Here is a 21,376-nt window from a genome sequence, read left to right as displayed (position 1 = left end):
TAGAATTGAATAAATTAAAAAAACAAAATAAGAATAAACAATAAGCTCATCTTTGTAGTGAATTAATCCCAGGAACACATTTTTAGCAACAATTTAGCTGACTATGAGGGAAGATCCATTATTTTTGTTTCTCAGGCTCAGTTCTGAGAGAAAATTGAGCAGAGGGTTTGGTTCACGTTTCATAGAAGGCCTAATAATGTAACAGACCTTGGATGTTTGAGATGGGAAAAGTTCTGGAGAATCTATATTAATAGACTCAGCTTGGCAGATCCAACGAGGAAACCTCATGCATGCTGAGGGCTGCTCCAAAATCTAGATTTATCTAAACATCTTTCTTTCCCTGAGGAAACTGTGCCAAGGCATAAAAGAACTAATCAGTAATCTCAGGGCAAGTATTATCACCCCCTCTCTTTCTTCCAGTTTTACTGAGATATAATTGACATACAGTACTGTATAAGCTTAAGATATACAGTATAAAATCTGACTTTCATACATCATGAAATCATTACCACAGTAAGTTTAGTGAACATTCATCATCTCATATAGATACAAAAGAAAAAGCAAAAATTTATTTTTGATGAAAACTCTTAAGGATTTACTCACTGAACAACTTTCATATATAACATTCAGCAGTATTAATTATATCCCTAATACTTATTCATCTTATAAATGGGAGTTTTTCCCTTTTGACTGCCTTCATCCAACTTCCCCTTTCCCCATCCTCCACCTCTGATAACCATACATCTGATCTCTTTGTCCATGAGTCTGTTTTTTGGTTTGTTTTTGAAGAATAATTGACCTACAGTACCATGCTAGTTCCTGGTGTACAACACAGTGATTTGATATTTGTATACATTTCAAAATGGCAAGTCTGATTGTCATCTGTCACAATAGCAAGATATTACATTATTATTGACTATAGTCCCCAAGTTGTATAAAAACTATCAATCTCAGGTAGGCATCATCAGTCCCTTCTGCCAGCTCCCTCTGAAATATAGTTCTGTTCTCTCCCAAAAGCTCAAAGCTCAGCTGCAAAGTCTGAAGTCCAGCCCTCAGTTGTCCATATTCTCAGTTTTTAGCCTTCAACTCTTTGTTTCCTGCAGCGTTGTCCTGGCAAAGCAGGCCACACTGCTGCCACATCTGACTCCTCACCCTAACTCACCTTTTTCAGTTTCACCACGCCCTCCTGTGTTTCATAGTCCGTTGTGATTTCAAACAATTCCATCCCATCTCCATCAACAATATTGTACGTGACTAAGCCATTTTCTCCAATGTCTGGATCTTTAGCCTTCACTCTTCCCACTTCCTCCCCTGGGACAGCTGCTTCTGACACAGACATCTGGTATACGCCTAGAAGAAGAAGATATCTATTTTTATTTTCCCTTTTATTTGGCAGCTGTAAGACTTTAGATTTCATTGAATCCCAATAAATTTCTCAAAGGGTTTGACACTGAGCTTCCTATTGATTGAAAACACGAAAAGAAGTGAATGGTTGCAAGGAAGATCCCACACAGCTTGCTTGTCAAAGAAATGTTTTCTGTAAAGAATGATGAAATAATATCAGGGTCCAGGGTGGTAGGGTGGGGGCATGTGCCACACGTGAGAAAGGAAAACAATGCCCAGTTACATTTCCCATGAGGAACTGATGGAGGCCCATGCATATCTTCACACATTCAAAAAAAATCAAAACCTCTCTTTATGTCTTTGGAATGGCCCAGAGTTCATTCTCAGGCTCACATATGGCACTCCCAGGTGCCCAGAAAGAGGATGTCTTCTCTGTTTAAAAGCCTTCTGTAGCTCCATATTTATTTTAAAGTCAAATGCAAATTTTGTCTTTCAAGGTCATGACTCTTCCAGCTCTATATTTGACTCTCTTCTTACTTTACCTCCTTCACCATTTGATGAATGAATATCTTATATGGAAAGGTTTCTCACAGTGTGACATTTCCATATAGATTTAATATGTATTGGGAACCTACTATATGCTGAGCACTGTCCTAGCCTTTGGGAACTCAGTAGTAAATGAAAGAGTCAAGATTCTTCCCTCCTTCTACAGAGAAAAAAAAATCAGATGTATACATACTCTGATATCATTGCTAAGAAGGAGAAAAATACAGTAAGGGACAAAGGATAATGAAAGTGTATAAGTGTGACTGTGTATAAGTGTATGTTGTGTGTGAGTGTGTTCATGTGAGTGTGTGTGAATATCTCCTGAAAGGACTGGGCCGGATAAATCATGTAAATATCTGGGGATGAAAGTACAAACAAAGCAAACAGCAAATTGCAAAAACCCTAAAGTGAAAACAGTGAATATATACAGAAGAGTAAGACCACAGGTGTGATTGCAGCCTTCTGGTACGAAATCAGTGTAAATGGGCTGGGGCCTAACTGTGCACAAAGGGCACTGCAGGAGCCGGAAAAGATGTCCGAGTTTCTTTAAAAACGTGTAGGAAGTTGCTGAAAGGTTTCATTAAAGAAATAAGACTTGAGATCATCTCAATTGTATCATCAGAATTAAAAAAATATTCTCTGCGAAACAACGTAGAGAAGCAAGGGTTGGATATCTCTGCCTCTGTCACCGCCAAACCTAGTAGTTTGGGACAAGCTACTTAAGCAATTTAAGCTTTAGTTTCTCCTTACGTGGATTTTATCAATTTTCATACTCTGTGTACATTTATCTATATTGTTTGGCTGTGACTGCTTTCTGTTCAGACCCATATTCAACTTAAACACACCATGTCCTCCATCATAAAGCACAAGTAGGAGATGGGAGTCTCTGTAGATAATTACCAATTTACATCAAGGTTTAGAAAAACTTGCTCTCAGGTAATTTTCTCTAAATCTCATTCAAGTCCACAGCTATAAAACTGGTTATCTTCACAGCAGTGATGTACCTTCACTCTATGCCGGCAGGTGAGCAAGGACATTGATCACCGCCTGCTAATAGCCCCGCATGGTCCTTTCCATCCAGCATCCATACCAGATAGTTTCAGAGTGTGGATAATGGAGCATGCAGCTTCTTAGAGTGCTCTATGAGGCTTAAGCTTATTGGGGATGCTGAATCTTGTGCCTGACCAAGCAAAGTAATCTTCATCTCTTTGGGGACTTTATGAGAATTGGCTGTCACCCTGTAATCCTCCACCTTAATGTCTCCCTTCCAGAGATTGTTGTCTTTGAATTCCTTTGAGTGACCATGGTCCTTTCTGGGACCATACGTGGTGGCCTTCCCTGTTTTCTCATTTGTAAAAAGTGCCATCTCTCTGGCAATAAACTCATAGGCTCTACCAGCTAATCTAATAAAGAAGCTTTCATGCTGAACTCCCCATGATCTATCAGCACCAGCATCATTATGGTTATACTGTACCTCTGTCTATACCTGCACTATACACATAACCAGATTTGTGTTCAAAATCTGGCTATGCTGTAATTCTTCAGGCAACTTACAGCACCTTCCATGGAACCCAGTTTTATCTGTGAAATAGAGGCTCTCATAGAGATTTGCAATAGTAGTAACTATTCATTGAAAGGTTGTAGTTGTTGTAATTATGATTGTTAATAATGACCTTTCAAATTATTTTTCTTTTATTTCCTGCTGCAATCCTATTAATTTTGTAGGACCATAATCACCTGGATTATAACAATGGCTAACCTTTGTTGAGAGCTTATGCCAGACATCATTGTAAGATTCTACAGTAGCTCATGTAGTTCTAACAATATCCAACTAATTTAAATGTTTTTTTTTTAATATTTATTTGTCTATTTTGCTCTGCTGGGTCTTAGCTGCAGCATGCAAGATCTTGGCACATGGACTCTCTAGCTGTGGCTCGGGCTCAGTAGTTGCAGCACGTGGGCCCAGTTTCCCCAGAGCATGTAGGATCCTAATGCCCCGACCAGGGATTGAACCTGTGTCTCCTGCACTGCAAGACAAATTCTTAATCACTGGACCACCGGGGGAGTCCCAGTATCCTATTAACTGAGTCTTGTGGAAGATTTTATTTTGCAAAAATAGTCCAAACAGTATCTCCCAACCCATATGCTTCTCTTTCAAAGAGGCTTTAACAGTCCTTCCCTTGAAAGGTGGGGTCTGTAAGAACTCCACTTAAATTTGAGCAGTCTTATGACTACAGTGGAAATGATGCTATGTGATTTCTGAAGCTCGGTTACAACAGGCAATACAGTTTCTACTTGGTGTCCTTGGGGCTCTTCTCACTTTCAGAACCCATCCAAGCCACTCCTTGGAGAGGCTGACACGAACGGGAAGCAACAGCTGACATTAACTTGCCAGCCTCGTGACTGAACCAGCTTGGAAGTGGATCTTCTAGCCTCAGTCAAACTCTGCCAACTGATGCTGTGAAACAGAAACAAGCTGCCTCTTTCAGGTTTTGCCCACATTTCAGACTCATGACAAAATAAACAATTATTATTGTTTTAAAGCACAAGATCCGAAGTAGTTTGTTAGGTAGCAATAGAGAACTGATCCAGCTACGATTACATATTCAGGTTAGAAATGAGAACACTGAGGCAGAAAAGTTAATTAATTACTACATCACATTATGAATGCCTAGCAAAATGGATTTTTCTCTTTCTAGGGTTGTGAAACATTCCATGCCTTTCTCCCACTTTCTCCCACTACCTCTCCTCCACTTAAGATTTCTGTTGTTATTACTGCTGTCTTCTGTGTTTTGTTTTTTTTTTATCAAGAATGTTATAAAGAGCCTCCGTTACTCTAGATTCCTTCTGGAAAGTTGAGTATAGCAGGGATGGGTCAGAGAAGAGAGTTGGCTGTGGCACCATTGGAAAGTGAAAACCAAGCCCACTGACTTACTCTGCGGAAACTTTGGTGGGTTGTCGTTGACGTCGGTCAGTGTGATCGTCACTTTGGTTGTCCCTGAGAGTCCACCCATGTGTCCACCCATGTCCTTGGCCTGGATCACCACATGGTACTCCTCCTTGGCTTCCCTATCCATGTTGGGAAGGGCAGTTCTGATGATACCTGGACAGGCGAGCAGGGAACACCACAGATCTTCATTAATTACATTATAACAAGAAAGGTCTAGGCACAGGAAGCAGAGATGAATAAAACAGCAGCTGTCCGCACAGAAGAGTCACTCCAACATATTTATCATCAAAAATAGCCATACTTGGAGCATCATATAGACATATTTTCCAGCAAACTGCCATTGTTATTAATGTAGCATTAAAATTTTATGTTTTATATGTTGTACTATAAATGCAAATTATAATCTCATCCTTCTCAGGTATAACAATTAAAGATGCTAAAGACTGATACATTTGAGGACCCACTACATGAGCATCCATAGCATAAACCCATGCTTCTGGACTGTCAGCAGAATCCTTTGACTATCAGTGCCTGCATATAATTCTTAGAAACATTACTCTGGTCTATTTTAAGTTAAAAGTAAATGGCATTTCACTAAAATGTTAATATTAGCTTTTTAAGTGTATAACAAATGGGTTAGAAATATACACAATGCTTATGTCAACTCTAGTTGTTTACTATCACCTATCACTGACAAGGATACATTAATAATTAAATTCTACATGATCTCTGTATATTAGTGCATTACTCGTGTGGAAACCATGTTCCCTTAAAATCTTTTGGGAACACGTGCAAGCTTTTTCTGTCTGTAGATGTAGCAACATTTACACTGGAAATCTAAGAGAGTGTCGTGGAAGCTTTAAGCCCTTATCCTTTTCTGACCCCGATGTTTGTATTTTTTTCAGCAATATTCTTCAACTCGCTGAGCCTCGTTTTTCTTGTCTGTTAAATAATTTGGTAGGTTCAAATTTGTCCTTCCTAACGTGAGTCCTTGAGATAACGAATATTGCAACTAGAGTCCCTCCAGCAATTTTAGTATCTCAAAAACTTAGATGCAATTCCACATTTATCCTTGGCAAAATTAACTGGTAAATGCCTTTGATGAAATCATAGCAAGTAGCCCCCTAAATTGTGATCCAAAGCATAGTGTCTACAAACAAATGATCACATAGGTAAGTGGAAATTATATTCGGTGAGCAGGCAAAATATCTGATTGGCAGGCTATGCAATATAATATTATACACACACACACACATATATGCATATATTTGATAAATTTCAACTGTATTAATATAAGTGGATTTTTTGTAAATATTTTGCTAACATATGGGGGTATATTGTGGAAAAAAGAAGGGAGTTTGAGGTATAATACTGTGGACTGACAGTTTCATAGGATTTTAGTGTTTATTCTAATAAAAGGATCCTAGAATCAAATTTGGTACACATGGAGTGAAATATTTGGTGTAGGTTTTGGCTGGCATATTCGTTCACTCTTTTTGTTTGCTATTTGTTCTCTGTAAGGATTTGCAGAACCTCCTTTTTGGATGTTAATGCCTGCTGGGAAGCTCGAAGCTCAGCAGAGGAGGTGGGGGTGTGCCACCTCCCAGACACACCTGAGCCTCATCAGTTCCCACCCCCACCACCCCCAACCCTGCACAGAGGTCTTCAAGCTTTGAGAGCTGCCAGTTTTTAAAAGTCCTCAAGTCCTATGGTCTCTTAATTTGGATCCACAGTTGAATTTTATGATAAAACATATTTGAAGATACATTTTTAAGTTGAAGTTGAGTTTTAAGAACTGATATCAAGAGGAAAGTTGCAGTCTAGGATTATATTTATTGCTGTGACATGGCACAATACAAACAAAAGCAGTCACAAGTATAATTCATTGGGTGCTAACTACAGGCTAGGCCATGTGCAGTATGTGACATGCTGCAATACAAATAAAAGCAGTCATAAGCATAGTTCATGGAATGCTAACTACAGGCCAGGCAATGCACAGTGTCTACACTGCACAATAGTCTTGTTAGGTGGCCCATTTTATATTTTAGAAAACTGAGACTCAAAAAGGTTTCAGCCAGCAGGCCTGGACTCCTTATTTACAATGTGTCACAAATCACAACGCCATTCCATGGTACCTGTCTGTGCTTCTACTGAAAAGTAGGGTTGTCCTTCCAGGATGCTGTACACTAACTTGGCACTGTTTCCATAGGTGGGGTCATCTGCGTCTGAAGCTGTCACCTGGATCACTGACGTTCCTTAAAAGTGAAATATTCATTAGAGACAATCCCTCCGCTTTTCAAATTATATGCTAGTTTGCAAATTTTGTCTTAAGATTAAAAACTAACGAGAGCCCCAATATGCTTTGATTTTCCAGACTGAGATGCAAAAGTAATTTCCCTTCCTCCCCCCTCCCTTTTTAATCCCCATAGTTTAAAAATGAACTTTCTATATTCATAGTGCATCCTGCTATGCTTAGTAGTTAAAATAATAATGTGAACATTATTGCAAAAACATTCTAAGGCCCATGCAACTGGAATGTTCAGTATATGAAATAATTAAATAAAAATCTTCCCAAAGAGTATAATAAAGGATAATTAATGATGAATTGCTTTTCATGAAAGGACAGAGTGCAGTCTTCCATCTGTAGCAGAGCAATAAATACATCATTTTATTGTTGCTTTGCATGTAATAAAATGGCTGCTAATACTACATTTTAATTAATTTATGGCCATAAATATTGTACAGAATGTTGTTCCCTACTGGCATGAAAATTGCATCTTCCCACCTGCAATGGGTCTAGTAGTCACACAACAGAAATCACCAGTAGACATCTGGTGAGATCTAAGGCCAGCAATTGCGAGCCACAGTGGAAAGAAACCAGGGAATTGAAAGAAGCGGGAATTCTGTTTTTCGTAGGAAAACCCTTTATTCCTTTACGGTTCAGAATGGGGCAGGGGAGACGGTCAAGGGAGAGAGCTGGTAATTATAGAATCCCTCTATGCCAAGCACTGTTTGGGGCATGTTCCAAGTATTCCGCCCCTCTGCTAGGTGCTTTCTACGTTCATTGCGCTTGTGAGGTACTGAGTGTGACAGGTAGGAAGTTCTGCAGGCTGTTTTGCAAAGTGGGCCACTGTCAGAGTCAGGATTCTAACCTCTACCCAGCAAACAACCAAGCCCAAGTTCTTTCCGTGACAGTTTCAACCGAGGAGCCAGGTTCCATGTGAGAGGCAAGGCAGCCCATTTATACAGCCCGTCAGCCCTCTGATCTACAAGTTTGCTGGTGATTTTCACACAGTGTAAGAACAAATTTTACTTTTTAAAAAAATTCTGTAATTCATTTTTTCATACAAACAACTTTTGGGGGAGGATTCATCCCACAAAACTAGGTACTATTCTAAATCATGGACATTTGTAATGGCATTAATAAGCTCTATTTTCTATTTTCATGGTAGAGCTTGTGAAAGTATTATTTTTTATGCTTAATTTGCTTCAAGAAATCCACTAAGTTCATTAAAACTCTTTGTATTTTACATCTATGTTTATTTAACCCTCATCAGAGTTTACATTATCCTCATGTTATAGATGACAAAATGAAAACTGAGAAAGATGTAAGCTGTTGTCTGGGTTGACCTGGTTGGTCAGAGGTACAGCCATGATTCCAATCCAGTACTATCTGACAGCAGACAACTCTCATAGGCCACGATGCAAAGTCTGATATTAATCCTTAAGCACTAAGCTGCCCCAAGACATGGAGTCAATGAAAATTCCCCTGGAGCATCCTTTTTGATGACTGGCCTTTTCCCCCTGGCTCAGCTGCTGACACTGTTGTCCTCTATTTAATGATTTCTTTGATGTCTGCTGCTTCTCATTAAAAGTCCCCAGGTGACTACTGAGAAACTAAAGAATTGGGCAAGGCAAAGACAAGACAGAATAGGCCCAGGTGAGTTTTTATAAAGTATGAGAAGGGTTTCACGTTAGTTGGAGGAGAAGAGGGCTTTTTTTTTTTTGCACCACAAGCTCTATATGCAAAGTGGAAGGAGTAGTTTTTTAAATCTTTATTTGGCTGCCCCCAGTCTTAGGTGCTTCATGCAGGATCTGTCGTTGCGGTGTGCAGACTCTCTGGTTGCGGCTCATAGGTTTAGTTGCTCCAAGGCATGTGGGATATGAGTTCCCTGACCAGTGATTGAACCCACATCCCCTGCATTGCAAGGCAGATTCTTAACCACTGGACCACCAAGGAAGTCCCGAGGGGTAGGGTTTTAGAGTTACTTCTGTATCTAACTTTCTTGGGCAAATTGATTCTCAGTCTCAGTGCTTGGTTTTCTCATCTGTAAAACGGGCAGTTAGGCCCTGATGATCCTTAAGCTCATCAGAACTTTAAATCTCTGATTTCATAACCATACTTACTCCCTGATCAGAACAGCCCTGGTCACTGTCTGAAAAGCAAACCCTTCTTAATATGAGGCATGCTTCTAAAAAGCAAGCACAGCAACCTGCATTCTATAAAGTCAAACAAGAATTATTGCCAGGAGAATTGTCCACTAACAATGTTAGGTGTCTGTATGCATGATGAAAGACATAGCTGCTTCTGAATTATTCTAACAGATGGTGACACAGTGTCATGGTGAGGTGTATATCCTGGATCCACTTAATAGCTCAGATGACCTTGAATAAATTATAATTAACTTGTTTCTAGCTTTGGTTTCCCATTTACAAAATATGTCAGATAGGACCTACCTCATTGCAAAGATGAGTCACTGAAAAGATTAAATGCAACAGGGCATGTAAATCATTAATGAGCACTGTGCTGACATGCGACAAACTCTGCCGCTATTACTTACTGAACACCAACATGCGCTAGTGACCAGATGTATATTATTTATAATCCTACATGAGTCGAAACTTTTAGTCCCATTTTACAGAGGAGAAACTCAGGCTAAGAGAGCAGATGGAACTGATTCCAAGTCAAAAGGTTAACAAGCACCAGGGCCAGGATGGCCTGAGTTCCATCACATTTTTCCTATTCTTCTATGCCTCCTCATCTTTTGTAAGGTTACAGTTTAAAACGTCAGGGCAATTTAAAATATTTGAAACTTCAACTATATACATGAAATGTTTTTTGTTTGTTATTTTGAACATAGAAGCTACAGCATACATTCTACATCCCGACTTGGGAGAATGGGCCCAGCCCACCCTCCCGCAGAGACAGCACGCCTGCAGTGGAGCAGGTCCGTCCTCCCCCCCCTTACGTACCCACGCCACCCACCCGCAGAGACAGCACGCCTGCCGTGGAGCAGGTCCGTCCTCCCCCCGCTTACGTACCCACGTTGGACCTCTCGGGCACGTTGGCGTGATAGGTCTCATGTAAGAACTCAGGAGGGTTGTCATTAATGTCCTGGACCTTGACAATGAATTCCGACGGTGGCTCCAGGGGCCGGTTGGTGTCCCTGTCCACCGCCTGAGCCATCAGCGTGTACTGGGCTCTCTCCTCTCGGTCCAATGTCTTGGTGGCATGAATGTTCCCTGATTTGTCATCAATCACAAAAATGGTTCCGGCTCCTTCACCTGAGAGAATGTATTTAATGTTCCCATCACCAGAGTCAATATCGGAATGAAGCTAGGAAAAGAGAAATGGAGACTTGTAATTCCATGACGGATGCTCTGGGGAGGTAGAGACACACTCACATGCTGTTTGCTAGAATACACTGTTTACACGCAGACATACACACACACTGAGAGGGAGACACTCTCAACCCATTTACAAATGAAGAAATGTAATCTTAGAGAAGATGTCTTGGCTAAGGGCACATATGGGGAGCAGTGAAGCCAGAGTCCAGAAGATTTGAATTTTAAGATTCATGCTTTCCGTCTCCCTTTCCTATTACATATGCACACATATGAAACACATATAATACACATTAGTAGAGCTATTTTGAATGAAATATATGCATATTATAGAAAGTAAAAGACACACATTTGAGCAAGAAGTAAATCTTGTAAGTTCTGATTGCCACGCCTTCATTTTCCCTGTAAAAGACAGCTCTTGTTATCAGTGTCTCATGAGTCCTCTAAGACATATTCTATGCATATGCCAGACTATCTATACAAATACATGTGCTCTGGTTTATTTTTACACAATAAAGTGCACAGTGCACACACCACTCTCAACTCTGTTTTCCTACCACAGTAAATTCAGAGGACCCTTCCAAACTGGTATATATGTATTGATCTCATCCATTGTATAGAGGTCATTATTTCAGTCTTATTCCAAAGGACACTAAGGTTCCAAAGGACGCCAGGCTTTTGTTACCGCAAACAATTCACTGATCAGGATTTCTGGATGACCTGCTGTGTGGCACAGAAAGTATGAGGCTCTGGGGATGGACTCTGCCTGGAGGACCTCCCCCATTCTCCTCATAAGCACGGAGTGCGTGGAGAGGGCGGATAGACATGCAGCTTCTTAGACTAAAGAAAGACTAGTTCCTTGAGATTTTCCCCTCCTTTGACAAAGCCCAGCAAAATGATGGAACTCACCTAAATCCACACTTGGCAGGGCCAGGAAGTCATCCAGGTCACCTGACCACCCACTTGTGCCTTCTGCCTTACTCTGCTGTGTTTTGTAACATGGAACTCCCCTAAAGACCACATCCAACTTTCCCACAGCAATAAAGTCTTTAGTGTACTTTGTTGTCCAACCTAAATTTCTGCAGCTATCATCTTAATCTGAGTTCTTCTGCCCTCATTTTACCCTTTATGGGAAAAGATAAGCATTACTTTCACTGTTCTCATAGGCTTCAAGAATAGGCAGGTGGATAAAAAGCCCTTGGTTCTACCTACTACCTAAGAAAACCTAGTGTAAACTAAAAAGCTTTATTCTCAGGGAAGTAATAATGATAATAATACTTATTACTTAAAATTATTACCTTAATGTTTATTATAGTGCCATTTTAATATTATTATTAATGTGATTTTAATTATTATTATTATCATGAAACCAAGACCTAGAAAGCTTGCCCAGAATCACAAAGCAGGATAGAATACATTGCTTTTTAAATTTTTTTGCATTGTTTCAATTTTCCCCAAAATATCTAATGGATTTGCATTGCCTCAGTGAAACACCAATTATTTCAGCACAGAGGGATACCTGTAGGTACAAATTACATTTTGATTTTAGTCTATAGTGCTTATTAGGGGGAAAAAAATACTTTCCTTCAGAACTTGTTATTCATGACAAGCTATGTGTTGTCATGAAATTATGGCTAAACACTTCTTATGAATAATGCAGTTTATAACATACAAAGTTATCTGAATATACAGAAGCTCCAAAGGATGACTCAAATTGCCCCAATCTTCATACAAGTTTCCACAGTAGAGGCAGACAGTCTTCTGGCTGTCCTCCTAACCCCCCATAATTGTTTATATTTGTTTGTTTTCTCTGCCTCAGACTTGGCAAAAGTCAGGAGCTCAGCCATGACTGTGGAATATGGAACAAGGAAGTCAATGCAACACTTCCTTTAATGGGAGTCTAGACAAGGAATGTTTCTAGGGACCTTTATATATTACATATGAATTTGGGAAGACTCTTGGGAATTAAATTTCATGATCAACCAAGTAACTGAAACATTTAAATATAGTGCTCATTTATATTTTTTATGTTGTTTTCAGAGTTCAAAGTTGGATATAAATTCCCTTTTGCCCTCTCCAACAACAACTAACCACACAACTAACAATGACATTTATTAGTTTGGACACAAAAAGCAGTTTGGAAACCCATTCAGTTCTATCAAGGGATCAGTTGCTGAGGCAGACACAGCCAATTCCTAACTCCCAAGACTGAGGCCATCCCCTCAGCAGAGCATAGCATGATGCAGACTCTGCTCCCTGCAGATCTAAAAGTCCATAGTTTGCCAAATTCCACATTTTCAGAACATCCTGCTGCTGCTGCTGCTAAGTCGCTTCAGTCATGTCCGACTCTGTGCGACCCCATAGACGGCAGCCCACCAGGCTCCCCCGTCCCTGGGATTCTCCAGGCAAGAACACTGGAGTGGGTTGCCATTTCCTTCTCCAATGCATGAAAGTGAAAAGTGAAAGGGAAGTTGCTCAGTCGTGTCCGACTCTTCGCGATCCCATGGACTGCAGCCTACCAGGCTCCTCCATCCATGGGATTTTCCAGGCAAGAGTACTGGAGTGGGGTGCCATGGCCTTCTCCATCAGAACATCCTAAATCACTCAATTTCAAATGACACCAAATCAAGGTTTTTAGGGAACAAGTCATCTAGTCTAATCCTCCTATTCATGGAGAACTAGAGATCAGCATTATCTCAAAGGGAAGTTCCATAGGCTCTAACCACTTTCTTTCTTTTTCTTTCTTTCCCCATCCAATCTGACATCTGGTTCATTCTCACATGCCTAGATTTTCCCCTCCTCTTGTATCTGCCGCTGCCTTTTAGTAGATACAACACCTGCTTGCTCCATAGAGATGCCCTCTAGGTCCTGTGTCTTTTGCCCTCCCCACCCTAACACACACCCTGCTCCCTACGGAGAAAGTCCCTGTGGCCAAAGTTCTATTTTCTCAGAACAATTCACAGACACTCTCCACATTGTTCAAGCCACACAGCTCCTGCTATGGCTCAAGTCTCTTCTTCCTCTCTGGGCATAGAGACTATCTCCTTGATGGAAGGAATTCTATGTGCCAATCATTTCCCTGTGCTCCATTTCTCAAGGGTACTTCTACTTTGGCTGTGATCTTTCCATTTTGGATATAAATGATGAAACTGCTCTGGTACATCTCTTCAGAAAGACCCTTTTCCAACCCTTAACAATATTATCAGGACACTAATATGAACCTCTTCCAAAGATGTCAATTCCATAAATATGGAATGGTAGTTCCATGTTAAGCAGCAACTAAGATAACTTCGTTGGAATCTATGAGGCTCAGAAATGAGAACCCCACAAATCTGCTCTTGTCCCTCTCCCCTTTCACTAGATAACTCCTGCTCATCTTTCAGGTCACAAGTTATTACTATCGTCTCCATGAAGCTTCCCTTCATGCTTCCTAAACTTTGCCACGTAAATTCATAATCACTTTTAGTGAATTTCTTTATTATTCTACTCCTTATCTTAGTTTTTTTTTTTTTAAATTGCTTAGATAAGTGTCTCTTTTTCCACTAGCCCCTGAACTCTTTGGGGCCAGGGACTATTCTACTGCAGTTTACCATTTGCCTCCCTCTTACCTTCACATAGCAGGCTTTCTGCTCTTATGTGTTATGTATCTGAAAGATGGCTGTATGTTTTACCACAAGTGATAGCTGGCAGTCAGTTTTTCAAACATATTTTGTTATTTTGTTTGTTTTTATTTTGGGTTTTGAAATTTGGCTGCACGGCTTGCAGGATCTCAGGTCCCCTATTAGGGACTGAACCAAATCCCCCATCAGGGGCTCCTCAGGGAAGGTGCCAAATCCTAACCCCTAGATCACCAGGGAACACGCCCTCAAACATATTTTGGACTCTTTCTACCCTTGCACTTTTGGAGGGGATACTCAGAGAATGCAGGATTTCTCAGTAGTACTAGGACTCTCAAGCCTTCTGAAATGGGGTTTTCCATCCCTGAGCCCAAGTGGATAGAATCCCACCCATTCCCATGACGCATCCATTCATCTTGTCAAATATTCACAGAGGTGTCCCCAGAAGTGGGCTTTGGTGTCAGAACCTGGGGATACAAAACTGAACCAGTTCCTGATGGAAGTGGCTCAGGGTCCAGTGAGGGAGATGGAGGGATACACAGACGTGTGTACTACAGGGGAAAAGCCATGAGGAAAATAGTACAGAGCATTATAAGAACACAAAGGAAGGCATCCTCGCTGGGGTTTGGACGTCGTGGGGGAAATGCCCCCAGTTGGAGAATGGTTAAATAAATAATCATCATTTCTATTCAAGAGACTACTGGGTAGCCATTAAAAATATAGTTTTTAGGGTATAATATCAAGTGGAAACAGAAGTGTTCTTAACATGGATGCCTAGGAATTAAAAAAAAAAAAAGCTGGAAGGATGAATGAATAGGATGTGGTGGCTTTTAGTGATGATCAGACCACTGCTACCTTCCCTCCTAGATTTTTGTTTTGCCAGGACCCCTGTCCGGAGAGGGTGGGGAGTGAGAAGTGAGCATGCAGTTAGAGCAGCCTTACCCTGCCCACGAGCACAGGGTCGGGTCCCGTGTATTCCTCTATCACGAAGAACTGGTTCCAGACCCAACCCCTCTTGGAGCGCTGCAGCACCTGGCCCTCCTTGCCCTTCTCGTGGTGCCCGTGGAACGAGGGTCGCAGGTGGCTCCTCCGGTCCGTGGCGAAGGCCTGGCTGTGGCACAGCATGCCCAGGCACACCAGGGCGGCTTGTAAACAGTAGTTCTCCTTCATTTTTGGTTACGTGGTAGGCACAGGAGAACGCGGCTGTCACCCCGTCCGCCGACCGTGCGGCTGCCTGGCGGATGGCGGCCTCCCCAGACGCGTCACGCAGACCTCACTCGGGCTGGAAGGTCTCTCCTCGCCGAGCACATCACGTCAGGGCTGCCCACGTCCCCGGTCGGCCTCTGCAGGGAGCAGGAAAGGTCAGATTAGTCACAGGTTCCATCCCCACTTCCATTCTATTCTGTAAACACTGACCCACGCTGGACGCCGTGAGGGCTTTGCGCTGGGTACTGAGGAGGCAGATGCCAGTGAGAAATAGTCTCCAGGCTCTAGCCAGTTCACCACGCCGAATAAGATAAACGTACAGGAAGAAACCCCTCAAAGTCTATATGAGGATAAAACGTGTGTGCTGTGGAGTCCAGCTGCCCAAGTCTGAGAGTCAGTTTTACCAGTTACTTAGCTCTGGGTTTAGGGTAAGCCAACACTGAGCCCAGCCTGCTCATTTATGAAATGGGCCGGGGAATCCTACTCAGTAAAAGGTACAGATCTGAGTCATAGCCCTAAGTCTCTTAGCCCAGACCTCCTATGTGGTCAGCACTTCATATTTATCTGTTATTATTATATTAATGATCGTGGGACTTCCCCTGGTGGCTCAGATGGTAAAGCGTCTGCCTACAATGTGGGAGCCCCGGGTTCAAACCCTGGGTTGGGAAGATGCCCTGCAGAAGGAAATGGCAACCCACTCTAGTATTCTTGCCTGGAAAATCCCATGGACGGAGGAGCCTGGTGGGCTGACAGTCCATGGGGTCGCAGAGTCTCAGACATGACTGAGTGACTTCACTTTCTTTCTTTTCATTATATTAATGATAATGATTGTTCTTGGCTGTGTTTTTGTAGTAGGGAGGCCTAGGGCACTATGGGCCTTCCACAGAGGAACACATAGTTGATGGGGATTGAGAATGGAGATGACAGAGAGTGGGGACTGTTAAGGAAGACTTCCAGAAGGATGGGATGGAAGGGCTCAACTGTCAGATGAGTTACTGTGATAAGAGTGGGATGGATCGGATGTCCAGGTAGAAGGAACGGCGTGCCCCAAAGCACAGAGCTGTTCACAAGCACAGCACTTCCCAAGACTGTTCAATTTACTGGATGGTATTACAGAAGGAGGAAGCCAGCAATGACTCCTAAGATATGAGAGGTCAAGGTAGACCCTGAGATGGTCAGTGATGGCCACTAAAACATTTGTCATTGAAATAATGGGTCAAATTTGCATTGTTGGGTCAATATAGTGTCAATTCAATAAGCACGATTTGCTTTTGTCTGGTCACGTGTCCACCCAAGAAGATGAAAATCCTACCTTAACCTGACAGTCTTTCTAAGCATACTCTGTAGGCTCCCTTCAACAAGGAAAAACAAAATAAAACAGCATTCCCCACCAACTGGTCCAAAGGTCATGTTCCTGGCACTGGGCCATAACTCCGCTGCTCATCGACAGTAAGGATGAGCCACTAACACGTTTCCATGCCTCTGTGGTTCTCCCCTATAGTCACTCTAGTCCTCTCTCCAGCACTCAGGTTCTTCTCTCTGATCTTTAACTCCTGCCTCAGGTTTCTTGGCTTCTTTATGGGACTGTCTTTCTGGTGCCAGAAACTTATTCTTCCCCAAGGAACTTCCAGTCCTCATTCTCCTGTCTTAGGATCCCACACCTTCTTCTGAACAATCATCATCTCCTCTTGCAACACCTCTCAGACACAAGTTGGAGCCTGAGTTCCCAGAACCAGATGGTCCTCACTACCACCCTTACCTGTAACCTGAGGGGCTCTCAGAAAGTTGCTGGGCATGGAGGCTGCAACTATATTTCAACCCCCATGGGTCTAAATGAAATTGGTGAGCTGCTTCTTTTTTTTTTTTAATTGAGAGGTATAGTTGATTTACAATTGTGTCCATTTCAGGTGTATCGCAAAGAAATTCAGTTATATGTAGCTGTGTGTGCACATATTAATGTTCTTTTTCATATTATTTTCCCTTATAAGCTATTATAAAACTGAATATAGTTCCCTGTGCTATACAGTAGGTCCTTGTTAGTTTATCTATTTTATATATAGTAGTGTGCCTATGTTAATCCCAAACTCCTAATTTATCTCCCTCACTCCATTTCTCCTTTAAGGGAACTCCATTTCCCCTATAAGGGGAAGAAACTATAAATTTGTTTTCTGTGCCTGTGGGTGTATTTCTGTACAGTAAGTAAGTTCATTTGTATCATTTATTTTAGATTCCACATATAAGCAGTATCATGAGGTTTGTCTTTCTCTGTCTGGTTTACTTCACTTGGTATGATAATCTCTAGGCCCAACCATGTTGCGGCAAAGGGCTTTATTTTATTCTTTTTAATGGCCAAGTAGTATTCCATTTATATGCCACATCTTCTTTATTTCTCTGTCTCTGGACGTTTCTTTAGGTTGCTTCCAAGTCTTGGGTATTGTAAATAGTGCTACAATGAACACTGGGGTGCAGGTATCTTTTCAGTGATGGTTTTCTCCAGATATAGGCCCAGGAATAGGATTGCAGGTAGTCTTATTTTTTGTTTTTTAAGGAACTTCCATACTGTTCTCCATAGTAGCTGTACCAGTGAATTGGTAAGATTCTTAAATGTTGTATGAATAAAAACCATCACCTAATTCTTTGCTATCTGATTTGGACAAAGTGGTTGGATGGGGAGAGAGGTGAACAGAAAGGAGACAGTATGCATCTTGGCAGAGTGGAATATATCTAGATTTGGAGGTTGGGTTGACCTGAACTGAAATATCATTGTATACTTCAGTCTGGGTGGCCTTGCGCACATTGGCCAGGCACTCTGAGGCTTCAAGGTCTAATCTGAACAACGGGGATGACGAGAACTGGTGCACACATGTGGGGCTAAAGACAGAGAGAGAACTGGGCACACACTGGGTCTCCTCCTCTCTTTCCAGAGCTCCACAGTCCAAGTCTGTGGGCCTCACTCAGCAGAAGGAAGTGCTCTGATCTGCAGGTGGAGATGCCCTGAAGACAGGGGTGAAGTGCTTTCTCTAAGAGAGGAATTGAGGAATAAGAGTTACATGGAGATACCAGAGCCATCTGTCCTTAGAAGTCTCAGAAATAAGGGAACTGGTGGAATTCTACTTTGCTGGTGAACAACTCCTTTTCTTCTGAGGCTCTTTCATTTCACTGACCCAAGCCTTTCTGATGCTTTGTATGTAATATGGCAAAATGGTATCTGGAGAGGTCACACATGTACAGTAATTCCAAGTATCCATCACTGCCCTGAATACTATTTTGTGATGTATTATGTAAGTCCCTTTTCAAGGAATAAGGACTTCAGTATTTGTTGTAGACAGACTCCAGGATATGTTAAAGGCTGTGTAGAAACGAGAGAAAGATTCAGGAGGCAGTGTGGTCACTTAACAGCTTCTCCCGCGACTTGGGCATATCAATACTACATCAAATTCTGCTTCTTGTAAAGCAAACTGACTGCATGGAAGGGACCAGGAGGAGTTAAATCCTATAGTGAGGTAATGTGAAGTCATAGGAAGATGCCTGCATTTAAGTCAGAAAGCCAAAGATATGATTAAGCATCTTCCACTTAGCTCGCGGTGGGGCATGCCTCAGCTCCGAGAGTGGCAGCTGTGCCTCATTCTCTGTAAAGGGAAGCCATTGGGTGACATTTTCTACAGGTGGTTTCCAGGTTCACATTCTCATTTGGGTGAAAGATTTTGGAGGCATTTCTGATTCATAGCACCATCTCCTTACTAGACTGGTTGCTTCTTAATGGTTGGGATGATATCTTATTCACAACTGGGTGGCCAGTGCCTGAGCAGGACACCAGTAAAAGCTAAATATATGATTTGAACCCCATACTTCAAGTACAAACTTGATAATGCCTCCATAGAATCTCAAGAGGAAGAAATAGAAAAGTAAAAGCATATGGTGCAACAAGATCTCTGCCCATTTCACACCACACCAAGTATTAAGTGTTCATTCACACAGTGATAAATTATTCTTGCATATACTGTGAAGAGTATTTGAAAGAAAGGGTTTAATTAAAGTTGATATTTCTGCACCTCTTTCTTCTGGCTGCCATTTTGCTGTAAAGCACAATTATTTCTGACACTAAATGTGTTGAAACTAGATGACAACTTTTTTTTTCTTTATAAAAAATTTCTAGATTGATACTAACAGATTCAAGTTTTCATGTGACCAATAAACGATAAATGTCACCCTTTGTTAAAAAGGTGATACATTTCACCCTTTGTTAAAAAGGTGAAATTATCTATTTTCTTCTGTTGGAAAGAATAGCAAGATCAACTTGCTTTTAAAAGTAGTTCCTTGAAACCATTATTTATAAGTGCTTATATGACTGTGTGTATTATACAAAGTTATTTTAATGGTAAATCTCAGGTATGTTAAGATGAATTTTTAAGACATTGTTTTTTAATTCAATTTTGGAATGAAAATTTACTGAGCAAAATCTTTTTCTAGCCATTGCTCTAAAATCTTTATAAATAGTAACTCATCTATTAATTTCTATAACAAACTTATGAATGGGGGACTGTGAATATTCTTATTTTAAAGGATGGAAACTAAGATCTGGGTAGGTTAAGCAATTTATGCAAAGTTATGCTTCTGATAAATCACAGCACTGAGTCTGAGCCCATGACAGCTGGCTCTGGAGTCTGTCTTTAACCAGTGAGCAATACCAGCTGTCACCACTTGTTGGCTTCTGAGGTTCGTAAAGGGAATGATACGGACACTGTGACAGAAATAGAAACCCAGATGCAGTGAACCAATAGGAGAACTAGGTTTATGCTCCTAATATGATTATGATGAAAATGGTAATAACAGTTAACATTTGCCCAGTCTTATTGTTTGCCTGGGCTTCCCTGGTGGCACAGATGGTAAAGAATCTGCCTGCAAAGTGGGAGACCTGGATTCGATCCCTGGGTTGGGAAGATCCCCTGGGGAAGGGAATGGCAACCCACTCCAGCATTCCTGCCTGGAGAATCCCATGGACAGAGGAGCTTGGAGGGCTACAGTCCATGGGGTCACAAAGAGTTAGCCATGGCTGAGTGACTAACACTTTCACTTTCACCTCTTTCATTGTTTGGCTATCATTCTTCCAAGTGCTTTCAATGAGTTGAGTCATAAATGTTCATAATAACTCTACACTGCAGTATTATTGTAATCCCCATTTTACAGATAGGTAGTCTGAGGCATACCAACATGAAGTAAGTTGCTCATAGTTACAGAGACAGCAAATGGAGGAGCTGAGATATGAATACTGGATGGTTAGTTCCAAGACCTGCATTGTTATCCCCCACAATGCACGTGATATTGCCTCTCTAAGAGAAGACAGGAAGCCACATATATACACATATCATAAGACAACAGTCTCACGATGAAAACAATTTAAGTTTTGGTGGTAAGGGGTAATATGGTAACTAAAATGTTAAAACCAAACCAGAAAGAGGAAGATAAAACATTTTATAGCAGTGATCAAAGTGAAGATGAATAGGAGGTAATTATATCTGTTATCTGATTCTGTGGTACCAGTATATACCAATATAACCAGGTTATATAAACAGTTGGCCAGTTAACAGTATAACCAGTTAACCAGTATACAGGTTATAACAAGTCCTTGAATAGTATAACCAGATCCTTGAACAGCACCACTACACAAAAGTAAATCTTTGACTTCTTATTTTTAAACACAGTTTCAGAATTTTCAAATGTATAGGTTAAAAAGATGTGTTCAGAAAGATTATTATTAGTATTATTTAGAAATGCTTCTAAAATCTAGAGATCTGGTTGATACATGCAGTGGTACAGAGTTTGCAGGAATCATGCATAAAAACAGGGGACAGCCCTCCTAAGAAGACCTTGACATTGGCAACAACTAGGGAAATATATCAATGTTCTAATTGGTTTTAATAAAGACCCCCCCACAAGGCAGTTCTTGAACAGTCCTATTAAAGCACTTTCTAGCAGTATGCCAGAAATGTCTAAGCATTGAAGTTCTACTAAAACATATAGGAGGACTTTATGATAGAAGCATATTGCTTGGAAGGAAAAATAAATGTTGTTGAAAGTCACAGAAGTA

At 41.2% G+C, this 21,376-nt stretch overlaps 1 protein-coding gene across 1 annotated transcript in view; it reads right to left on the bottom strand.

Moving 5' to 3' along the window:
- Positions 1-21,376, bottom strand: part of CDH11 (cadherin 11, type 2, OB-cadherin (osteoblast)) — a 91,311-nt gene that overhangs the window by 36,898 nt on the left and 33,037 nt on the right. The window contains exons 2-6 of the mRNA XM_010851099.1: positions 15,025-15,425; positions 10,163-10,457; positions 6,976-7,095; positions 4,826-4,993; positions 1,163-1,350 (exon numbers count right to left, since the gene is read on the bottom strand). Coding sequence (XP_010849401.1) covers positions 1,163-1,350; positions 4,826-4,993; positions 6,976-7,095; positions 10,163-10,457; positions 15,025-15,252 — 999 coding nt within the window. The 5' untranslated portion in view covers positions 15,253-15,425. The remainder of the gene's footprint in view (positions 1-1,162; positions 1,351-4,825; positions 4,994-6,975; positions 7,096-10,162; positions 10,458-15,024; positions 15,426-21,376) is intronic.

This window comes from Bison bison, unplaced genomic scaffold (assembly GCF_000754665.1).
Source record: "Bison bison bison isolate TAMUID 2011002044 unplaced genomic scaffold, Bison_UMD1.0 scf7180017864297, whole genome shotgun sequence".
In the NCBI taxonomy this organism is placed as follows: domain Eukaryota; kingdom Metazoa; phylum Chordata; class Mammalia; order Artiodactyla; family Bovidae; genus Bison; species Bison bison.
The sequence above is the reverse complement of the archived record's forward strand: the minus strand, read 5'-3'. Positions and strand labels throughout refer to the sequence as shown.